General features: G+C 42.9%; 1 protein-coding gene across 1 annotated transcript; it reads right to left on the bottom strand.

Annotated features, from left to right (window-relative positions):
• Window positions 1-13,011: 13,011 nt before the first annotated feature.
• On the bottom strand, window positions 13,012-21,090 carry LOC147604900 (pentatricopeptide repeat-containing protein At5g27110-like). The gene has a single exon (XM_086794016.1). It carries the CDS (start codon window positions 19,940-19,942, stop codon window positions 17,276-17,278), a length of 2,667 nt encoding a protein of 888 aa, XP_086650142.1. The 5' UTR covers window positions 19,943-21,090; the 3' UTR covers window positions 13,012-17,275.
• Window positions 21,091-22,149: the final 1,059 nt, after the last annotated feature.

Raw genomic sequence — 22,149 nt, 5'->3', positions numbered from 1 at the left:
GCAGATGGTAGGTCATTATGTAGAGGGGCTTCCGTAGAAGCTTGTAACTTTTTGCATTCAGCATCATAGAAATCCATTAGGGTTGGATCCTCTTTCTAGCAGTATGGTATTGTCAACTTTGTGTCATTGACCATCATGATGACCCTATCGCTAGTAAAGCAAAGTGGTGCTTGGGCAGCAATAGTCCATTTATGCCCCAAGATCAAATCTGCTTCCAACACATAACCACAAAAAACTTGCAAGTAAGGGGGTTACTTTCAATATACATTGTATAATCAAAGTACCCCAAACATGGCATGTTTGGGGTACTTTGATTATAATCAAAGTACCCTAAACATGGCATGTTTAAGTCGTGTAAATTGAATTCTTTCAAGAGATGAGCCATGAGTGTTAGTTGACCTAACAAATCCCATAACTCAAGGGTCATGAGATTTTGCTCTCGTTGTGGATAAAGATGTGCGTGGATTTTGGTGATTTTATTGAATTCTTTCAAGAGATGAGCCATGAGTGTTAGTTGACCTAACAAATCCCATAACTCAAGGGTCATGAGATTTTGCTCTCGTTGTGGATAAAGATGTGCGTGGATTTTGGTGATTTTATTGTAAAGTTCTAATCCAACGATAATTCTTGGGATATTCTGAGTAAAATATGTTGGAAGTTCCAACTCCTCTAAGGTCTCTTCCCCTCGTAATAACAATTGCACAATGCCTATAGGAGTGTTCAAGGTGACTGCTTGCATGGATTCATCAATTGAATACGAGTCACGTACCCAAGCTCCACCAAGGATGACATCATACTCAAGGGAATCTGGGAAAACATGGAATCTAAATTTCACATTTCCACTGATTATTTTAGTAGCATAGTTAAAGTAACCTAGAACTTCAATGTTTTGTCCATTGGCACCCCTTGCAAGACCATTGTCTTTAGGGATGATTTTAGGTTGTCCCAAAATGACACCCAAGTGTCTATTGTCATAATGTTATGACTAGCTCGAGGGCTAATCAACACGCGTTTGCACTTAATATCATTGCCTGTAGTAGGGAAATCTAACCATACTGTGATAGAATCTTCAAGTGGAACCATGGATGTTTCAGTTTTAGATCCCGTGTCAGTTTCATATTCCCATTCACTTTCATTCTCTTCTTGTCTCTCAGCTTTTTCAAGAGTACCCAATGTGTACAATGGCACACTCGGTCCTCTGACAATTTTAACTGAGGTCTGTTTGGAAACTTGGGAATCCTTACAGACCTATTCTATGTAGCTCTTTATGTCTTGGTATAACTCATGTTTAGCCTTTAATGGTGCAAGTGTTGACGCTATGCTGGCTTCACCACACGAGAGAAGAGCGCTCCTCCAAATGAGGATCTGAGAGTACTTTAATTTTGTTAGGGATTCATTGAATTCCTCATGTGCTTTTTCAACCGCATCATTCGTGCAAGCTGCCTCTAATGACTCTTTTATAGAGAGTACGTCTTCCTCTTGAAAGGGGAAGCGATACTCCTCCGGTTTTTGTATTTTAGTTGCTTTTGTAGGTTTGACATTATGAGGTTTTATAGAGAGTACGTCTTCCTCTTGAAAGGGGAAGCGATACTCCTCCGATTTTTGTATTTTAGTTGCTTTTGTAGGTTTGACATTATGAGGTTCAATCACGACCGGTGATTGAACCTATATGACACTCAACAATGCTAAGCATGCTCTCTTGAGCTTGCTTTTTGCATTACACATATGTCATGTGATCATGATTTTCAGTTTGGGGTGGTTAGGAAGGTTCTAGTTTCTTGATAATTGGTCTGTGAGGTGCACTAAGTGACGAATCGGAACTTGTTTCATCCTCACTAAGCAACGAACTAGAACTTGTTTCATCTTCTAACTTTCCTAGAATTGTCGGGTTTTCATTATGTTTGCCCATGCGACGAGAATGAACTTTCTTTCGGGCCTTTGTATCCTTTATGGGTTTTGTGGTTTGAGTGGTAGCCTTTGAGGTGGATGCTTATGCATCATGTGTAGATTTTGGCTCTTTTGGGGTTATGTCCTCCCCACCACAGGCTCTTTTCCCTTGTCCTTTATTTCAAATTTGGTTTTGATAGTTTGGTTTTCCTTGCTTTTCTTGGGTTTAGAAGGTTTTGTTTCCTCTTTTGGTTTTTGCTTTAAAACATGCTCTTCTACCCATTTCGAAGTGTTTTCTTTTGCATTCTTTTTACAAATGTAATGAGAATAAATTGTGCAGGTTCAACAGGTAGTTTTGACAATCCATTCAACATCATCTCAAACCTGTTTGAGCTCCATGTCATGCTACGAACCCCATGAACTACATCAATCACCATTGCGCCAATGGTAATTGGTTTCTTTAATATGTTACACATGAAATCCATCCCTTCCATGTCTAGTCCAACTTGGTATACACTCAAAGAATACTTATCAAAATACAAACTAGTTCCCTCCTTGTCAAGCCATGATGGTATATAAGGGTTTGGTTAAGTGGTTGCCCAAGGATCCGACCAAGAAGGTGACTAAGGTTATAGTCCAGTATCCAAATCTTTATGTTATGCGTGAATGAGGAATTTACTTCTAATGTAACTCTAGAGCTAAAGATGTCCATTCGAAGAGAAAAAGAGTAAAGGGAATCCATTCGAAGAACAAAAGTGCCAAAGGGAATCCACATAAAGGTATGTAATGCGTCTTTCTTATTTATCCAAATCTTTATGTTATGCACGAATGAGGAGTTTACTTCTAATGTAACTCTAGAGCTAAAGATATCCATTCGAAGAACAAAAGAGCTAAAGGGAATCCATTCAAAGAGCAAAAGAGCCAAAGGGAATCCACATAAAGGCATGTAATGCGTCTTTTTTGTTTAAATCATCAACTTGTCAAAACAAAACATGTTAATATAAGCCTAATCTTAGATTAAATAACTTGTACTAATCTTAGATTACATAACTTGTATTAATCTTAGATTATAAAATAGAATGCATTAATAAATAGTGATAGATTAAATGTATTAATCTTATAGGTTAGTCTAATTAATAGCTGTGATGATAAATTAGTATAATCAATTTAATTTAGTGATGTAATTAATTAAATATATTAATCAAGAGTACTTAATAAAGATTAATTAATTATTATAATTAGTGTGATGATGTTAATTATAAATAAATATTAGTTAATCAAGATTCATTAATGACTTACAACTTCCCTACTCTATGTATGAGAGAGAGAGAGAGAGAGAGAGAGAGAGAAAGAGAGAGAGAGAGAGGGAGATGAGATAAACTCTCTATTTACCAAATATGTGCACAATAAGTTATTTTTCAAATTATTATGGGTGGAGAAAGAGGGAGGGAAATATTAATTCTAGTTTAGGTTATCACCATCACTGTCATGCAAATCATTTTCCAAGGTGAGATGATTTTCTAGAGAGAGAGAGATGATTTAATATGGAAAGGTGAGAAAATTTTGTTACACGGTACCACATGTATACAGTGGACATCCTCATACCAATGAAGTAAAAGAATGTTTTGAGAATGAAAAATATTTGGGTGGGGATGGTTTGTAATGTGGTGGAGGCCATGGGCTCATGGACATGTTCATATGTTGGGCTTTGGGGCCTAGGCTTATGGGCATGGGCATAATAAGTGAGCGTGAAATGGATCAAAGTATATAAGATAATGGCTCATAGTTGTAAAGAAACCTTTTGACTCTTTTGTGATAATACATTACCTTGATGCCTATGTCTCAATCTTCAACGAGTGAGCTTCTCCCTTTTGAGATGTTAGGATGGTGACCTACACCCTTGTTGCCTCCTTTAAGTATTAAGTGGGCCTCCATCTTGCATAATCCATTGTTTTAACTCATCACTTTCATAATTGTTTCCTGTGGTAATTTGTATGTTTTCAGTCACCTTCAAAAATTTTACACAATTTCATAAGAAGGAACAACATAACGTTGCATCCATAATATCTTCCCATTTGCCCTTCATAACAATTGGCAAAATCTACCTAAAATCTCCTCCAAATAACATGAATTTTTCACCAAATGGCTTATTAGAAGACATTAAATCTCTATCCAAGGCATCTAAAGAGAGAATCGATGGGAGCCTCATATGAGGGAAAAATCCTTTATTTTGGCTTGTGACCAACAGCCTCGAAATTTGACCCAGAAATTGAGGCAAAAAACAACCCTTAAAGCATTAAAAATCGCGCAAAACAGTGAGAAAACGATTGCAAACCATATTTGGGCTACTTTTTGAGTACCTAAATAACAAAATCACGAAAAAATTAGAGAGACAAAGTTGTAGTACTCTAAAAATACTATAGCTCTCTCATGTAGAGTTTTTTCAAATTCCTTTTGGAACACATTAAAAAACGGACTGCAAAACAGGAAAAATCTTTCTTTAAAAAAATATCTTGAGAATGGAAAATAGGTTTTGAGACCTCCTCTTCTATATGGGATACTACTAGCATGCACTTTCTCCGAAAAAATATCTCAAAGGTCGTTCACATGCGTGTAGCGCCTGAGCTAATTAGGGCAAACAGACACCCGTTTGTGTCGTGGACCTTAGAGAGCCCCCTCGTAACTAAATGTGCTCCAATGGTGGTGATCAAACTTTGCAAGAGTGAGGTGGGATCCACATATACACTTGAAAAGTTTGATCACCATTAGAGTACATTTGGTTACAATGTGCATGCCATCTGATCGGTTTTGAATGTGTTATGACCTTAGAGAGTCCCCTTGAAAATGGGCATATAGCCCACACGTTACATTCCACATGTACACACTTGTAAAGTTTGGCCACTATTAGAGCACACTTAGTTGCAATGTGCATTCCATTTGCCTAGTTTCAACTGTGTTGTGATCTTAGAAAGTTCCCTCGAAATTACACCTTTAGCCTGCACTTTACAATTAAATGTGCTCTGATGGTGACCAACCTTTGCAAGAGTAAGAATGGAGTCCATATATACACACTTGAAAAGTTTGGTCACCATCGGAGTACATTTTCTTACAATCTACATGCCATTTGCCCAGTTTTCAATGTGTTGTGGCCTTAAAGAGTCCCCTCAAAATTGGGCCTTTGGCCTACACATTGCATTTAAATATGCTTCGATGATGGTGAAAAAACTTTGCAAGAGTAAGGGTAGGGTCCACATGTATATACTTGTAAAGTTTGGCCATCATCAGAGCACATTTGATTATAATATACATTCCATTTGCTTGGTTTCCAATGCATTGTGATCTTAGAGAGCCCCCTCAAAATTGGACCTTTGGCTTGTACTTTTCAACTAAATGTGCTTTTATTATCACCAGGGGTCTACATATACACACTTGCAAAGTTTGGTTACTATCGGAGCACATTTAGTTACAATGTGTGAACCATTTGCCCGGTTTTCAATGTGTTGTGACCTTAGAGAGCCCCCTCAAAATTGGACCTTTGGCTTGCACATTGTAACCAAATATGCTCTAATGATGACTAAACTTTGCAAGAGTGAGAGTGGGTCCACATATACACACTTGCAAAGTTTTCTCACCATCGAAGTACATTTACTTTGCAGATCAATCCGTAGGGCTATGTATTCTCAGAAATTGCATCTGAGGTCGTTTCGGGCTCCGTTTTTGCATTACAAGTTATGTACATGTGTTTTCGTCATTTTGTGCAGAAATTTCGACAGTGCATTTTTTTGCAAAACAGGCATACGTATTCTATTGTGGACCGTGCTACATAGCACGAGTTGTTTTCTGTTCAGCCTTTGCTTCATTACAGGTAGCTTTTGCATCAGTTTTAGTCAATGGCCATGGCTGATAATAGCAATGATGTATTTCGCATGTTGTCTGCTGATGACAAATTGGATGGAGACAGCAACTACCCACTTTGGGCATACATGATGCAGCATGTTTTGGTTGCAAAAGGAGTGTGGAACATTGTGCAAGGTATGGATGTACGTCCAGGTTCTGTGGATGTAGGATCTGTTGTTGCAGGTTCTAGCAGCTCTACTGTTACTGCTGTTTTACCCACTGCTGAACAAGCTCGTTGGGATGGTAAAGATGTGGAGGCTCATGCCTTGATTGCACTTTCTGTCAAACATAACATCACTCCACATATTCGTTCAGCTAAAACAGCAAAACAGGCTGGGCTAGAATCGAAGATTATGTAAAAAGATGATGACATGAATGTTTTTCTTGCTGAGATTAAAGATCTCAAGGAACAGTTGATTTCTGCAGGTGAGATTATTCTTGATCATTCTCTTGTGCAGACTGTTCTTGATGCTTTACTTGAGTCATATCAGACTTTTGCTTCCACGTGGAGACTTGTTACTGAGGACAGACCTGATGTTGTCAAGTATGATACTTTAGTCAACAAGCTCTTGCAAGAAGCGCAGTCCAGGCAAAATAAGGCTAGGCAGCGTGCAGTTGATCAAGCATTTGTTTTGCTGCCCAGTAGAGAAGAAGTGGTAAGGCAACCCCTTCCACTGTTTCTTCTCCTATTCGTAGGTCTACAACTTCTTCTCCTTCCACAGGTAGCAACAATAGGTCTGAGAAGGCTCTTGATAAAGGCAAGAAAAAGATCAGGTGCAACTATTGTAAGACAACTGATCATGTCATTAAGAATTACCCTAAGCTAAAGGCTAAAAACGTAAAGAAGAAAGAGTCAAATGCAGCCACAATAGCGGATGCTTCTACAAATGCAGATTATGCAAATGTTGTGCAGGATACAGAATGGGTGTTTAGCGTGTATTGCCAGTATGACCCATCTGTACATGATGCATGTTTGGCAGTTTCTGTTGACTCTGATGTATGGTATTTTGACAGTGGTGCTACAAAGCACATTACCTCGCATCGTGATATGTTCACTTGTCTTGAGGCTGTCTCTAATGGGAATACTGTCACATATGCCAATAATGCTTCTTACCCATTGAAGGGCGTTGGTAAAATTATGCTTACTGCTGCAAATGGCAGCGCTTTCACACTTTCAGATGCTTTGTATGTGCCAGGGATAAAGAAGAATCTATTGTCTGTCTCTGCGCTTGGTAGACTTGGACTTGTAGTCAAATTTGTGGATGACAGATGTACTGTTCATGATTTGACTTCTGGTGATACGATTATTGCATCTGACACCTTGTTTGTATAGGCTCAATTCTTATGACAAGTGTGTGGAAGATTCAACAAATGCATGATGAAAAGGCAGTTTCTGATGCAAAACTATGGCATGCTCGTTTTGGTCATCTGAACTTTGCTAGTTTGCTGCGTTTGAAGAAATTTGATATGGTTGCTTCATTACCCCCTCTTGAGGCACCATTGAAACATGTTTGTGAAGGTTGTATTTTGGGCAAAATGCAGCGTTCTACGTTTCCAGAGGATGGTTCTGTGCGGGCCACTCGCAAATTGCAACTTGTACATAGTGATGTATGTGGACCTATGCAAACTCCGTCATTTGGTAAACACTTATACTTCGTGACTTTCATTGATGATTACTCAAGGCATGCATGGGTATATCCACTGAAGGCAAAGTCCGAAGTGTTTTTGTGCTTCAAACAATTTTTGCTTATGGCTGAAAATGTATCCAATTGTACTGTGGACACCCTCTGTTCTGATCGAGGGGGGGGAGTACATGTCTAAAGAGTTTGATGCATTTCTGGCTAGTCGTGGAATAAAACACCAATGTACAGTGCCGTATACCCCTCAGCAAAATGGTGTTGCTGAGAGGAAAAACAGGTCACTTGTGGAGATGGCACGATGTATGGTCAAGAGCCAAGCTTTGCCACATGCGTTTTGGCTTGAGGCTGTCATGTGTGCTGCATATGTACTCAACGAGTGTCCCACTAAGGCCTTGCAATCTGTTACTCCATACGAAGCTTGGCATGGCAGGAAGCCTTCTATTGGTCACTTGCGTGTCTTTGGTTGCTTGGCCTATGCTTTAGTGCCTGTGCGACAACGTAGAAAATTGGATGATAAGGCTGTCAAATGCATTTTTGTTGGTTACAGTGCTGAGAGCAAGGGTTACAGATTGTATCATCCGCAGTCAAAGCGTATCTTGATTAGTTGAGATATTGTTTTTGTGGAAGATGCTGTGCAGCCTTTGTTATCATGTACCAAAAAGACAGGTGTGAGCTCACGGGATGTATTTGATACGTTGTTGCCTCTGTTTACAGGTGGGAATTCAAATGTAAGTCCTAATGAGGTAAATATTCAGCCTATGCAGATTTCAAACCACATCATAGATCAACCTATTTCTGATACAGATTTACAGGATGTAATTTATGAGGATAGGACTGAAAATGATCAGGCTAGAGGTATGCCTAAATGGCTGGTGCAAACCTTGCGTGATAGTAAAATTGATGCACCTATGTCTAGTCGTACTCGTTCAGGTTTTCAGCATGCCTCTTATGCATCAGATTGTTATGCTTTGGCTGTGTCTAGTATGTGTGAAGAGGAAGAACATCTTTCATTTGATCATTAGGACTTTCATTCAAATGTAAGTCCTAATGAGGTAAATATTCAGCCTATGCAGATTTCAAACGACATCATAGATCAACCTATTTCTGATACAGATTTACAGGATGTAATTTATGAGGATAGGACTGAAAATGATCAGGCTAGAGGTATGCCTAAATGGCTGGTGCAAACCTTGCGTGATAGTAAAATTGATGCACCTATGTCTAGTCGTACTCGTTCAGGTTTTCAGCATGCCTCTTATGCATCAGATTGTTATGCTTTGGCTGTGTCTAGTATGTGTGAAGAGGAAGAACATCTTTCATTTGATGAGACACAAAAATCAGAAAATTGGTTGGCTGCAATGCAAAGTGAATATGATGCTATAATGAAGAATGGTACATGGTCTTTGTGTGATTTGCCTATTGGTAAAAAGGTCATTGGATGAAAGTGGATTTTTAAGTTGAAACGAAAGCCAGATGGCAGTGTTGATCGCTATAAGGCTAGACTTGTTGCAAAGGGCTCAAGAAAAGGGCATTAATTTTGATGAGACCTTTGCTCCCACTTGTCGTATGACTACCATTCGTAGCATTTGTGCATTGGCAGCTCATAATGGTTGGAATGTACATCAGTTGGACATAAAGACTGCGTTCTTGAATTGAGATTTGTATGAGAAGGTGTATGTATCGCAGCCTCGTGATTTTGTTCAAAGAGAACAGGAAAACAAAGTGTGCAGGTTGAAAAGGGCTTTATATGGTTTAAAGCAAGCTCCACGAGCTTGCTATGAAAAGATACATGCATATTTGACTGCACATGGTTTTCAGAATAGTCCAACAGAAAGCACTTTGTATATTAAACGTGTGGATGATGTACATCTAATCATTGCTCTCTATGTCGATGATATGCTGCTCATACGACCAAATGAGAGTTTTTGTACATTGACACAATCTAATACACTGTGTGTTGTGTACATTCTTGCTTCTTCTTCTCCAAGCTTTGTGTGCTTTCCTGCAACCTTAATTCCAACAACTCTTTGCTATCTCTGATAACGCTAGCAGATAGGCACTACTATTGGTATTAAAGCCTACTGAACGTGCCAAAAAAAAGCACCCATGTGCATTGACTACTTGGATGGGGTAGAGTCCCTAGATTCCAAGCACAAGGTTGGGTTTGGTTCTTTTCCTAGTCCTGGTTCTAGTGCCACGTGGCAAGCTGCCTGACATGTGGCAAGTCAGAAAAAAGAGGTCGACAAGCCATGATGGAACTTACATGTACACATTGGAAATCGTCATTATCATATGCATTTCTCAGTGCTAAGCATCTACAGAAACAGGACGTGGCTAGTCGAGGATCTCCTAAGGAATCAAGTGAATCAAACCCTCTAAGAGCCTCTCTGGCATGGTGCTTGTAGTCATAATCTCGTTGAAGGCTGCTCGAAGGCCACATTCCATGAGATCCCAGTGGCGAAGAAAGAAGGAGACTAGAAGCACGTTGACCCTTGGGCATTTTCCCCTACGAAGAGTTGTCAAGCCCTCTGCTTACTCCCCTGTGAAGGGAGTCAATAAGGTCTGGAGAGCTGGAGGAACCACCTCTCTCGTGTGCCACTAGGCCGTCTCTTGCGTGTCCACCACTTGTGAGGATAATGGGCACCTGTGAGGAGGGATCTGAAAAAATCCATGGCAATGGCTCTCACATGGGAGGGGGGGTCAGAAACAATAGCTCCATCCTGGCCACGTAACTTGCGAATACCATCTCTCCGCCTATGAGGGCCTACAATCTCAAAGAAGTCCCTGATGACTCTTATCTCCGACCTTGGTCCAAAAGGAAGCTTTGGCATGGTCTCTGTACTCCACCCTCCTCTCCTTGATGGATGTGATCTCTGTACGAGTGGTAGAAAGTTGACTCTCAATCCACGGGCTATCGAGGGAGCTCTCTTGAAGATGCTAGAGAGAAGCAAGACCCCTCTGAATGCTGCTCTCTTGCTCACGAAATCCCTCCAATTTTCTCTATGCTACTCCTGCAAAAAGATGTTGATCTCGCTGAGACCTGCATCCAAGGTGCACGTGGCAGAACCTAAGATAAAATCCAGTCCCTCCCATATCTGTTCTATCCTGCTGCAAATCTCACGGTCTTCCGGAATCCTAGTGCTCACATGCATGTCCTGCCTCTAGGAGTCCTCCAAGGATAGAATAACCGGAGCATAATTAGAGAAAGTGGTGCGTGCCAAGATATCAATCATGCCCCCGCGACCGCAAGCCCACGCATCCATAGAATCTATCAAGTCGAGAGAGATTGGGGCCGGTGCTCCTCTTATCAGACTACGAGAAGCACAAGCTCCTAGGGTTGCACCCAAACTTTGGCAGGAGCAAGGGTTCTGTCTCTTGAGTGCCAAGATCAACTCCTCCCAAGCAGAGTACTCTGTGCCTAAGACTATAGCCGTGTCTCCTCCGAGTCTGTCCTTTGCTGACTCGATCATGTTAAAGTCTCCACCCGTGCACCAAAAATCAACCTAAGGAAGGGACTGATGGACTATACTCCAGAAGGTGGCTCTGCCTGCTGCAACATTCAGGGCATAAACATTGAGGAATCCCACATAGTCCTCTCCAATCCTAATGGTAACCCATTGAGCTCGCCCAGTGACTGTGACACCTGAGGTATCCACTGCTGGCAAGAGTTGCTCACTAACAGAAATACAAACTCCTTCCTATGTCTCGGAGGGGCCGAAAGAGGGAGACCAAAAAGTGTGACTCTTGCCTGGTAAAATCTTCCTACAACGACGGATATGCCCCTTGGAAAGATGGTGCTCTTGGAGAAAAAGAATGTCGATGGTTCCCCCAGTTGTAGCTCTATGGAGTTCTCCTCTAAGGATGCCTTGCCTTTGAAAGCATTGAGGCCCCCCCAAACCCTAAATGTTCCAAGAGGCTATCTGCATATCAATCTCTGTGGGAGGCAGAACTATCAGAACTTCCCTCCACTCGAATAGTCTTGGGTATGGGTTTTGAAGGAAAGTACTCACAGTCATTTCTGGGGTGAACGTGCGCTAGGTGGGTGAAAATCCTATCGTCCATGTGTCGCCACTCTATCCGAGCACGAGAGTAGCATACTCTGAACTCCATCGATCACAATGAAGGTACCTATAAGAAGGGGGAAGGGGTACTGCAACTCAGATATGAGGGAACACAAAGAGAAGCACCTCCAGGCTGGAATACACCACCTCCCCGTCCTGATCTCTACGGCCTGAGTCTCCCAGCTCCATCCGAGAGTAGAGGAGGATTCGGTTCTGTCAGAGAGCTTTTTCAAGCATTTATCGCAACATCCACTCGTCGGCGATCCTTCCCCCAATCACTTGGGGGGTCCCACCTCCGGCCCCTCCGGTTTGGAGGTCGTTACCCTGTCGAGATTTCTCCTCAGGTTCTCAGATCCCAGTGAGGCCAACTGGCCCCATTGTGCCCCTCCCTACACCGTCCCTTTCCGGTAGATCACTCCCAACTGCTTCCATCTCCCTCTTCCCAGCTTTCCACCCATACAAGGCTTTCTTCAACCTGCATACATATTGTGGATGTTTCAGGTGCACATACCCATCCGGCTGCTGCATATAAACCTCTTCTTGAAGATCTCCATTCAAGAATGCATTTTCAACATCCATTTGCCATAGTTTCCAGCCATACATGGCTGCCAATGCATGGCTGCCAATGCAATCACCATCTTGACCGTAGTCATCTTTGCAACCGGACTAAATCTCTCATCATAGTCTAGACCATATGTCTGTGCATACCCTTTTGCAACCAGCCTTGCTTTATAGCATTCTACTGACCCGTCTGACTTACATTTCACCTTGAAAACCCATTTACAACCGATGGCTTGTTTTCCTACCGGCAACTTCACAAGATCCCATGTCTTGTTGCGAATTAACGCATCCATTTCCTCATCCATTGCTGCCTCCCACTCGGGCTCTCCAACTGCATCCTGAAAACACGTTGGCTCTTTGTGTTGTACCCGAGACACCATATATACATAATGCATCCTCATGTAGCCATTGTATGTCAGCCTATCCACTGGGTAACAGACTCTCTCTGATCTCCTCACTTGCGGTGCATTCTTCTCATCCTCTCTTGCATGAGATGGCACATACTTCTCTGCCTGTCTTGTGCCTGGTGTCCTAACATGTGGCAAACCATGCTCTTCATCCATACTCTCCTCACCTGAGCTCTCTTCACATCTACCTTCTTCTTGCCTTTGCCAACTGGCTGTCTGTCACGTAATCTTCCGCTCCACGGGTTTACACTGCCTGTGCTTTCCTCACTCTCTAACAGACCTGACATAGTCCTGCTTGATGGCTTTGCATGACGTACATCTACTCGTGTCTCATGCTGCTCCTCATATGCATCATCTATCATCACAGGCTTTGGTTTGTACCATGGTTCATGCTCACTGAACCTCACATATACCTCCCTTGTGGTCGGATCATAACACTTATACCCTTTCTTTTCAACCAGGTATCCCAAGAAAATACATTTGACCGCTTTAGACTCCATCTTCTTCCTTATTTCACTTGGCACATGCACATAACAAACACAGCCAAAGACTTTCATATATGCAACTGTTGGTTTGACTGCATAAAGCCTCTCATAAGGCGAAATCTCATGTATCACAGCCGTGGTGTCCTATTCATGATGTGTAGTGCTGTATGCATTGCTACACCCATGTCATTCTACTAAAATCATCAGTGAATGTAATGTAGTAACGTGACCCTGACGGCGTCACATTCTCACATGGTCCCCAAATGTCTGAGTGCACAATTTCCAAAGGATAACGGCATACTCTCCCCCTCTTTGGAAATGGGAGTCTAGACTACTTACCAAGCTGGCAAGCTGCACATACATGGTTAAAGTCTATGCGACCAAATTTGGGCAGCCCTCGAACAATTTCCTTCGATTGAATAGCTTTTAGTCACTGAAAATTTACATGTCCAATCCTTTTATGCCATAACTCAGCCCACTCATCTTGTGTAGATCCGGTCCTTGCATACATCCCAGTGTGTAGACATGGATTTCCTGCGTCCAAAGCAAATAGACGACCCTTTTTCTGGCCCCTTGCAAGTAACTTGCCCGGTCTACCATCATGAAACTCCTCAATAAAACATCCATACCGATTAAAACGGACTTGCAACCCTTGATCGGTCATCTGTCCAACGGAAGCCAAATTCTTCGTGATAGTGTGGACATACAACACATCTCCTAGCTTATTCTGGGTACCATCCTGTTCTAGTAAAGGAACTGTCCCAATGTGGGTGATCCTATGCATAGTGTCATCACCTGTGGCCACATATTCATCATCTTGCAACTCATCCTTCCTATCAAACCACTCTCCGTGATATGTCATGTGATTTCTAGCTCCCAAGTCAAGAAACCAGTCATCTGAGTGCTGCGGCTCAACCATGCTACCCAGTACATGCTCCATAGGAAATGCTCCATAGGAAACAAGTGACCATTGGACTTGTTGGCATACATATTGCCACTGTCATATCCCGCATAATTTCCATATTGTCGGCCTCTACCTCGTCCTCGACCATACTGCTGATTTTGCTTGAGGTAGCAATAGCGCTCGAAATGCCCATATTTGCCACAGTAGTGACACTCTCCATCTTTCTGCTGGTAACCTGTACGACCTCTACCACGGGGTTGTGCTCTCCCCCTGCCTCTAGGCATATAATCACTGCCTCTAGATGAGTATTCTCCTCGACCTACATTCTGATTGTCGCGCCCACGGCCACGACCGAAACCACCTCGGCCTCGATTGCCTCCTCGACCTCAACTATGATAGAACACCTGATCCCTGTTGCTTCCACTGCTAGAAGCTCCGAGTCCCAACTTAACTTCTTCGGTCATGCATAAGGCAACTAATTCCTCAAAGTCCAGCATAGTACCTCGCACAGAAACTGATGTATCTAGTGACTTATAGTGTGGCCCCAATCCATTCAAGGTGACTGATACAAGATCGTCATCATCCACCTGGCAATTGATACTAGCCAGATCCTCTGTAATTTGCCTAATCTCAACCACATAATCTGTAATGTTGTGGTTCCCTTGCCATATGCCATGTAACCGCTGCTGCAACTGAATCTTCCGTGCTTCCGTACTTGTTCCATAAAGCTTATGGATGATCTCCCAGGCTTCCTGTGGCGTATTTGCCTTCTTGATATGTGGTATAAGGGACTCCGATATACAAAGCGAGATCCAATGCAAGACCTTCCGCGATCTCTCTATCCATTGCTTGTAGGTAAGCTTCTGCTCATCTGACGGATTAGATTCCGGTAACCGCGGGGAACTATCATCACCCGTTACAAGCTCCCACATGCCTTTTCCTCTAAAAAAATTTTCCATCCTGTAACTCCACACACTGTAGTTGTCTTTGGTGAGCTTTTCACCTACTATTAGCGTTACTTGGGTTGTCTCACCCATGATGCAAATCAGCAACAAAACCAGCAAAAAAAAATCAGCAGAGTATCACAATAAAAAGGTCACAAATCTGACATACATCTGCCACCAAATCAGTCCCAACACATAGGCATTTGCCAATCCACTTTATGCATCAAACATCTCAGCCGTAATACAAGCTGTGAGCATCCAACTTCCACATATGGGACCATAAGCATCAAGGCTTCCGATAGTGGGGTTACCTACAACCACTAAGACCCAAAATCAGCCTACTGTCACCCGTGAACTCTCTGCCATGATGTAACCACTAACTGCATACAAGTCAGCAACTCCGTGTACTCACAACATGTATGGCATACATCCACTGATCATGTACATCCAGTCACTGTACAATTTCAGCATATGTTCATAACTTCTGCATTTTCACTGATTTGCATCCAACATGACTATCAAACCACTTGTGCATTGATCCGGTACCAACGAACGGCTTACATAGCCTTTATGCATAGCATGGCATTTCAAAAAACTCGTGTCCATGGCTCTAAGCCTGCATTTTCTGCTCATAAAAGCTGCATATGCATCCACACATTCAATCTTTGACCTTTCCCTTGCTTCCAATGTGCTCATACATGGATCTCCTTGCACTCTTCAACCCTTCAGCCTCCAAATACAGCTGAAAACTCAGTCTCTGTTATCTGTGTTTTTCTCTGTTTTGCATACAGATTTCAATGACGACTTCTTCTACAATGTCGTAGAGCTTGAAGTGAGCTTTTCAGATCTTCTTTCCATTTGTCATTTTGATTTTTCTATCAAAAGTTATGTCCAAAACAGTGCCGCCCTGTCTGGCTGCCTACTGACCACGACTTTTCGTGCATGAACTGCAATCTATTTTTCACACCTTTGAAAAGCTCACTTGAGTGAGCTTCAAGGCTTCCAAGTAAGCTCCAAGAACCACAAAAATACTTGATTTTATGAGATTCAAGTATCACATACCTTCCATAAGAGCCACAACTCTGTTTTTCAAGAATGCTTCTTCTTCTCCTTTTGGGTTTTTGCTTCCTCTTTTTCGATAGCCCGTCGATTGAGAGTCAACTTTCTACCACGATTGAGAGTCAACTTTCTACCACCCGTACAAAGATCACATCCATCAAGGAGAGGAGGGTGGAGTACAGAGACCATGCCAAAGCTTCCTTCTGGACCAAGGTTGGAGATAGAGTCATCGGGGAGTTCTTTGAGATTGCAAGCCCTCATAGGCGGAGAGATGGTATTCGCAGGTTACGTGGCCAGGATGGAGCTATTGTTTTCTGACCCTCCCATGTGAGAACCATTGCCACGGATTTTTTCAGATCCCTCCTCACAGGTGCCCCATTATCCTCACAAGTGGTGGACGCGCAAGAGAGGGCCTAGTGGCACACGAGAGAGGTGGTTCCCCCCGCTCTCTAGACCTTATTGACTCCCTTCACACAGCAGAGGAGTTGGCAGAGGCCTTGACGACTCTTCCTAGGGGAAAATGCCAAGGGCCGACGTGCTTCTAGTCTCCTTCTTTCTTCGCCACTGGGATCTCATGGAAGGTGGCCTTCGAGCAGCCTTCAACGAGATTATGACTACAAGCACCATGCAAGAGAGGCTCTCAGTGGGTTTGTTTCACTTGATTCCTTAGGAGATCCTCGACTAGCCACGTCCTGGAGGAGAAACGCTCTGTAGATGCTTTTTAGCACTGAGAAATGCATATGATAATGACGATTTCCAATGTGTACATGTAAGTCCCATCATTGCTTGTCGACCTCTTTTTTCTGACTTGCCACACATATACAACACACAAAATACAAACAGTCATTTAGGACTCTTGTGTGTGTTCTTTCTTGGACAAAATACAGACAGTCGTTTAGGACTCTTGTGTGTGTTGTATATGTGATTCTAGAACACACAAAAGAGTCCTAAACGATTGTCTGTATATTCTGTCCAAGAAAGAAGTGTTACAACTAGAATTCAAGTACAACAAGTGGTTGAGAACGAAGACAAAGCCCATGCAAGATCTCCTTGGCCAGCCACACCCTGTAGAGAAGCGCTCTGTAGACGCCTACTAGCACTGAGAAATGCAGATGATAATGACAATTTCCCAATATGTGTATATATAGGTCCCAACATTGCTCGTTGGCCTATTTTATTACCGAGTTGCCACATGTCAGGCAGCGGCCTGCCACATGGCACTGGCGGCACTATACCTTTACCAAGATGAATAAAAGTATCTTCTTTGTAATGCCAATAAAGTTCATCAACTTGCTAGGCAGGTACATTCAGTCTCTGAAGCACGCCCGTACACTTAAGTCAATACACCCACCATTGCATTCTTCCTTAGCCAATGTGTCGCAGCACTCACTCAAAATGTGACCAGTACCTTTGCAACCTTGCCTTTGCCACTACATCTTAGTTGTAGGCATCATCAGCATTTCCCACCCAGAACGATGCACAAATCCAAGTGTATCTCTGAGCCCTTTCCAAGCTGATTCAACCATCCTCATGTCCTCCCACATGTGGGCATCTGCATAAATGTTGAACATCAAAATGAAAGCCGCTGCCTGATTCTCATCCAACTTCAAGGCACCTTGGAAAGCATGTTTACCAAGCTCTACATCACCCCATTTCCGGCAAGCACCTAGCACTGTATGCCATGTTGAAAGGTTAGGTTGGAAAGGCATCTTGTCCAACATCAGTGACACATTATCAAGCTGGCCCGCACGGCCAAAGAGATCAACCAAGCAATTGAGGTGATCAGAATCTGGAGAGATGCCATAACCTCCACACATAGCATCAAAATACTCCTGGCCCTTCTCCACAAGACCCACGTGACTACAGACAATAAGAAGACTGAGAAATGTTACTTTGTCTGGCTGTATGCCTTCCTCCCTCATTATCTCAAACAAACGGAATACATGTTCACTCTCTCCTTGACAGGAATATCCTGTGATTAGTGCAGTCCATGAGACTGTGCTGCAAACTGGAAGCTTGTCGAACACTTCCCGTGCTTCTGCAACTGAGCCGCATTTGGCATACAAATCCACTAGTGTATTCCCAACAACAGAATCTCTTTCCAATCCCTCTTTAGCTATCTTAGCATGCAATTCCCGGCCCTTGTCTAATGCTCCTACATTGCCACAAGCTTTCAAGCTGCAAGCAAACGTGACAGCATCCATAGACACACCTTCCAGTTGCATCATTCTCAAACATTCTACAGCTTCCTCCCCAAGCCCGTGTTCTGCATATCCAGCTATTAGTGAATTCCATGAGGCCACACTTTGAGTAGGCAGCTTGTCAAACACTTCTCCTGCATCTGAAAGGGAGCCACATCTGGCATACATATCCACCAACATGCTGCCAATAGAAGGGTCTCTTTCAAACCCCTCTATGGCAATCTTCGCATGTATTTCTCGGCCCCTGGCTATGGCTTTCATGCTGCCACAAGCTTTCAAAATGCAAACAATTGTTACTACGTCCACAGGCACACCCTCTGATATCATCCTGTCTAGGAGATGCAAAGCTTCCTCGCCAAGCCCATGTTCAGCATACCCTGCAATAAGTGCAGTCCACGAGACTGCATTTCGAACCGGTAGTTCATCAAACAGTTTTAGAGCTGCTGCAAACAAGCCAAACTTGGCATACATATCCACCACAGCACTTCCAACAAATGTGTTTCTTTCAAATCCCTCTTTGCTAATCTCCATGTGTAGTTCTTGGCCCCTGTCAATGCTGCCACTGGCTTTCAAGCTGCAAACGAATGTGACGGCACCTGGAGAGACACCCGTCAGTTGCATTTTTTGTAAACAGTTTATTGCTTCTAAGCCAAGCCCATGTTCAGCATATCCCGAGATTAGTGCATTCCAAGAGACCACATCTTGTACTGGCAGTTCATCAAACACTTCCTCTGCTTCTTCAAGTGAGCCACATTTGGCATACATGTCCACCAGAGTATTGCAAACAGAGAGATTACTTTCCAATCCTTCTTTGGCAATCTGAGCATGAATTTCTCGGCCTTGGCCAATGGCTCCTATGGCACCACATGCTTTTAAGCCACAGATCAATGTGACAGCATCCAACTGCATGCCCTCTTTCTGCATCCTTTCCAAACAATTTAGTGTTTCCCCACCAAAGCCATGCTCAGAATATCTTACCATTAATGCTGTCCATGAGACAGCATCCGCAACTGGGAGCTCATCCAACACTTCCCGTGCTTCTGCAAGGGAGACACATTTTGCATACATGTCCACCAAAGCACTCCCGACAATCAACTCTCCTTCATAACCCTCTCTAACAATCTCTGAATGAATTCCTCGACCTTTGTCTATCGCTCCCATGCTGGCACAAGCTTTCAAGCTGCAGACAAATGTGACAGGATTGGGAAGCACACCCTCGAGTTGCATCTGTTTCAAGCAGTTGAAAGCTTTCACACCATACCCATGATCAGCATATGCTGCAATCAGCGAGGTCCACAAGACCACGTCTCTAATTTGCAGCTTATCAAACACTTTCTGTGCTTCTGCAAGATGGCCACATTTGCCATACATATCCACTAGAGTACTGCCAACAAAACAATCACCATCAAACGCAGCTTTGGTGACCACATCATGCAGTTTCTGGCCTCTTTCCAAACACTTAAGTCTCCCACAAGCTTTCAGCAGAGCCTGAATTGTATGCCTGTTGAGATGAACATGAGCAGCTTGCATTTCTTCAAGCAGGTTGAGGGCCTGCTGGTGTTTGCCATGAGCAGTTAGTTCTTGTATAGAAGAATCCCACGAATGATTATTGCAAGGAAGCAACTTGTAGGATTCTTGATCATCATTGTTCATGTGTTTACTTCCCAAAAATACTGGAGCAAGGTGGTCCAAGAGTGGTGCTCTATGACTTATATGCACGTGCACATGCTTGGCATTCACCTTATTGCACTTCTGCAAGTTGCAGAGCAAGTCCGTAAAAGATAGTTTGGCCATCTGTTCCAGTGACACTCTAAGATCAGCATCTCCGAGCCACTCCGATAGTTTAATTTGTTTTGGATGAGTGTTACCCTTCCCCCAAGCTGATGTAGCCCTCATCCCAACAAATAGTGTACCCTCACCATGAAGGCATCAACTTGCCATTCCAATGAGCTCTCAAATCTCGACCACCCATCTGACCACTGTTCTTTGGCAAAATCAGTAAGCATGATTGAGGAGCACAAATGGCTGCATAAGTGCCCTAAGCCATGGTCGGAAGGGTCCTCATCTTGCTTTTTGCCATGCAAGATGGAGAGTCACGTTTCCCATTTTGATCACAGTAGATGCTGGTTGTATCGAAAAGGCTGAGCTGAATTAGTGAATAGCCAGCAGGGGGCTATCAAGTCAGCAATGACCAGGGCTCAACCCTTCCCCTATCATCATCAGTCCAACTCAAGCCATTTTGTGAATAGTCAACCATCTGCAACATGACCAGCTGGCATAACTCGAACGATGGGCTAACATCTCTGCCATCATGCCACTGTCAACCATCTCGGACATGAACCGCTGCCATGAGATCCATGATGTACTACCATCTCTCACATGCTGGGCGACCATCTCTACCACATGCCACTGCCAACCATCTAAGACATGATCAGCTTTCTCTAGAGACCATCTTTACCAAGCCTCACTACCATCTCTTCTAGCATCTCTCACCTGATATTTGGCAAGATGGGACTACCTGGTACCATCTCTAACATGATTGGCTCACGTGTGGCGTAACGAGATGGTAGCAGCGGCCCTGTGGCCCTGTTGTTGTTTGCGGTTTTATCTGTTAACTCCCTTTGTGTAATCATCCACCTACGAAAATTAAATACCTTTTGCAGTTAAGGTCCGGTCCCTGGCTGTAGTTTTCCTGGGGCTGGTCCTAACTATCGTGTAACCCCTCTCTCTCTCTCTCCCCACCTCTCTCAGGTCTATTGCTACCATCTCTCTCTGTCTCTCTCCCCAGGCAACTCAAAGGAGAAAACCTGTAATTCGATCCCCCACCCCTCTCGGATCTATTGTTGCTTCGAGAGAGTGCTCTCTCTCTCTCCCCCAAGTCACTCAAAGGAGACCCCACGGACAATTAAGTCTCACGGCTAGTTTCTTTTCACTTCCCATAAAATTACACTCATGCTGTTGATCAGCAGTCTCACGGCTTCACTTCCCATAAAATTAGAAAGGCAAGAGAAGCTTCACAAAGGATAGCTAAATTCACAAGTATACTGAGCTTTTTTTTTTTTTTTCAATAAAGGCATTTTTATTATCGAAGAAAAACGAGACAAGTTACAAAAGTCGGGCTGGAATCACACAGCCAATCTTGTAAATGTGGATCTAAGCTATGTGCTGAAGCTCCAAGTATACTGAGCTTTAGGAGCCCTTGGCGCAAGCACATTTAAGGGAAGTAACCTGCCTAATAGGTTACTGCTTACGACTATGACGGAAGGTACGAGAGGGTTTGTCCTTAAATTCTTTTCTTTTTTGGGACTAATAATATTTAACTGGTCAAAATCTGGCATGCCAATTTCCAAAGACCCAACTTTCTAAATTCATGCCATGGGGCTCTAAGACCTATCTCTTTTTCATAAGGATAAGCGTTGTTGCTTCCTGGAGTTTATCCCAACGGTCGTGCCCATGTCTCCCGAAAGAGAGGTACAAAGTTCAAATCTAACCACTCCCATAGTGAAAAGTGTTTTAAAAAAAGACCATACAAAGTGTTCTCTTCTTAAAGTTATATAAACATACTAGTGGCGAGACCCGTCTCCAACGGGCTGAGCTAAGCACACCATTAAAAAAGACAACTTTACTACATGATCTAGTGCTATAACTACGCTATAACTCTAATACACCAAAGTGGTCACACAACATGTGAAACTAGTGGCAATATATCATCCATAATCTCACCAACCATTCCAATGGCTTAAGTGTAGAGTTATCTTCTTGGCATATCACTAATTCTAGATGATTTAGAAATGAATTAATACTCAAATCGTGCAAAATAAATGGCTTAAGTGTAGAGTTATCTTCTTGGCATATCACTAATTCTAGATGATTTAGAAATGAATTAATACTCAAATCGTGCAAAATAAAGGTTACACTGTATGGGAGAGCAAGGGTATAGGATCTCCTACATTAGCAAAGGTATTGAGAACCAAGTTGAACAAAAAAGTTGATCAATATCCCAAACATTAAGATTTATTTGGAGGTCAAATAAAAAAGGTGGCTTAAAGTTAGACTTAGGAGACCATTTTGTTTTATTACTTTTAATAGTTTAATGTTGGCTC

This window comes from Cibotium barometz, chromosome 60, assembly GCF_041138505.1.
Source record: "Cibotium barometz isolate CiBa-2024 chromosome 60, ASM4113850v1, whole genome shotgun sequence".
Classification (NCBI taxonomy): Eukaryota; Viridiplantae; Streptophyta; class Polypodiopsida; order Cyatheales; family Cibotiaceae; genus Cibotium; species Cibotium barometz.
Note: the sequence above shows the minus strand (reverse complement) of the source record. Positions and strands in the feature narration are given on the sequence as shown.

Coding starts and splice junctions, on each gene's coding strand:
- LOC147604900 (XM_086794016.1), bottom strand. CDS start 19,942: ATGAGGGCTACATCAGCTTGGGGGAAGGGTAACACTCATCCAAAACAA.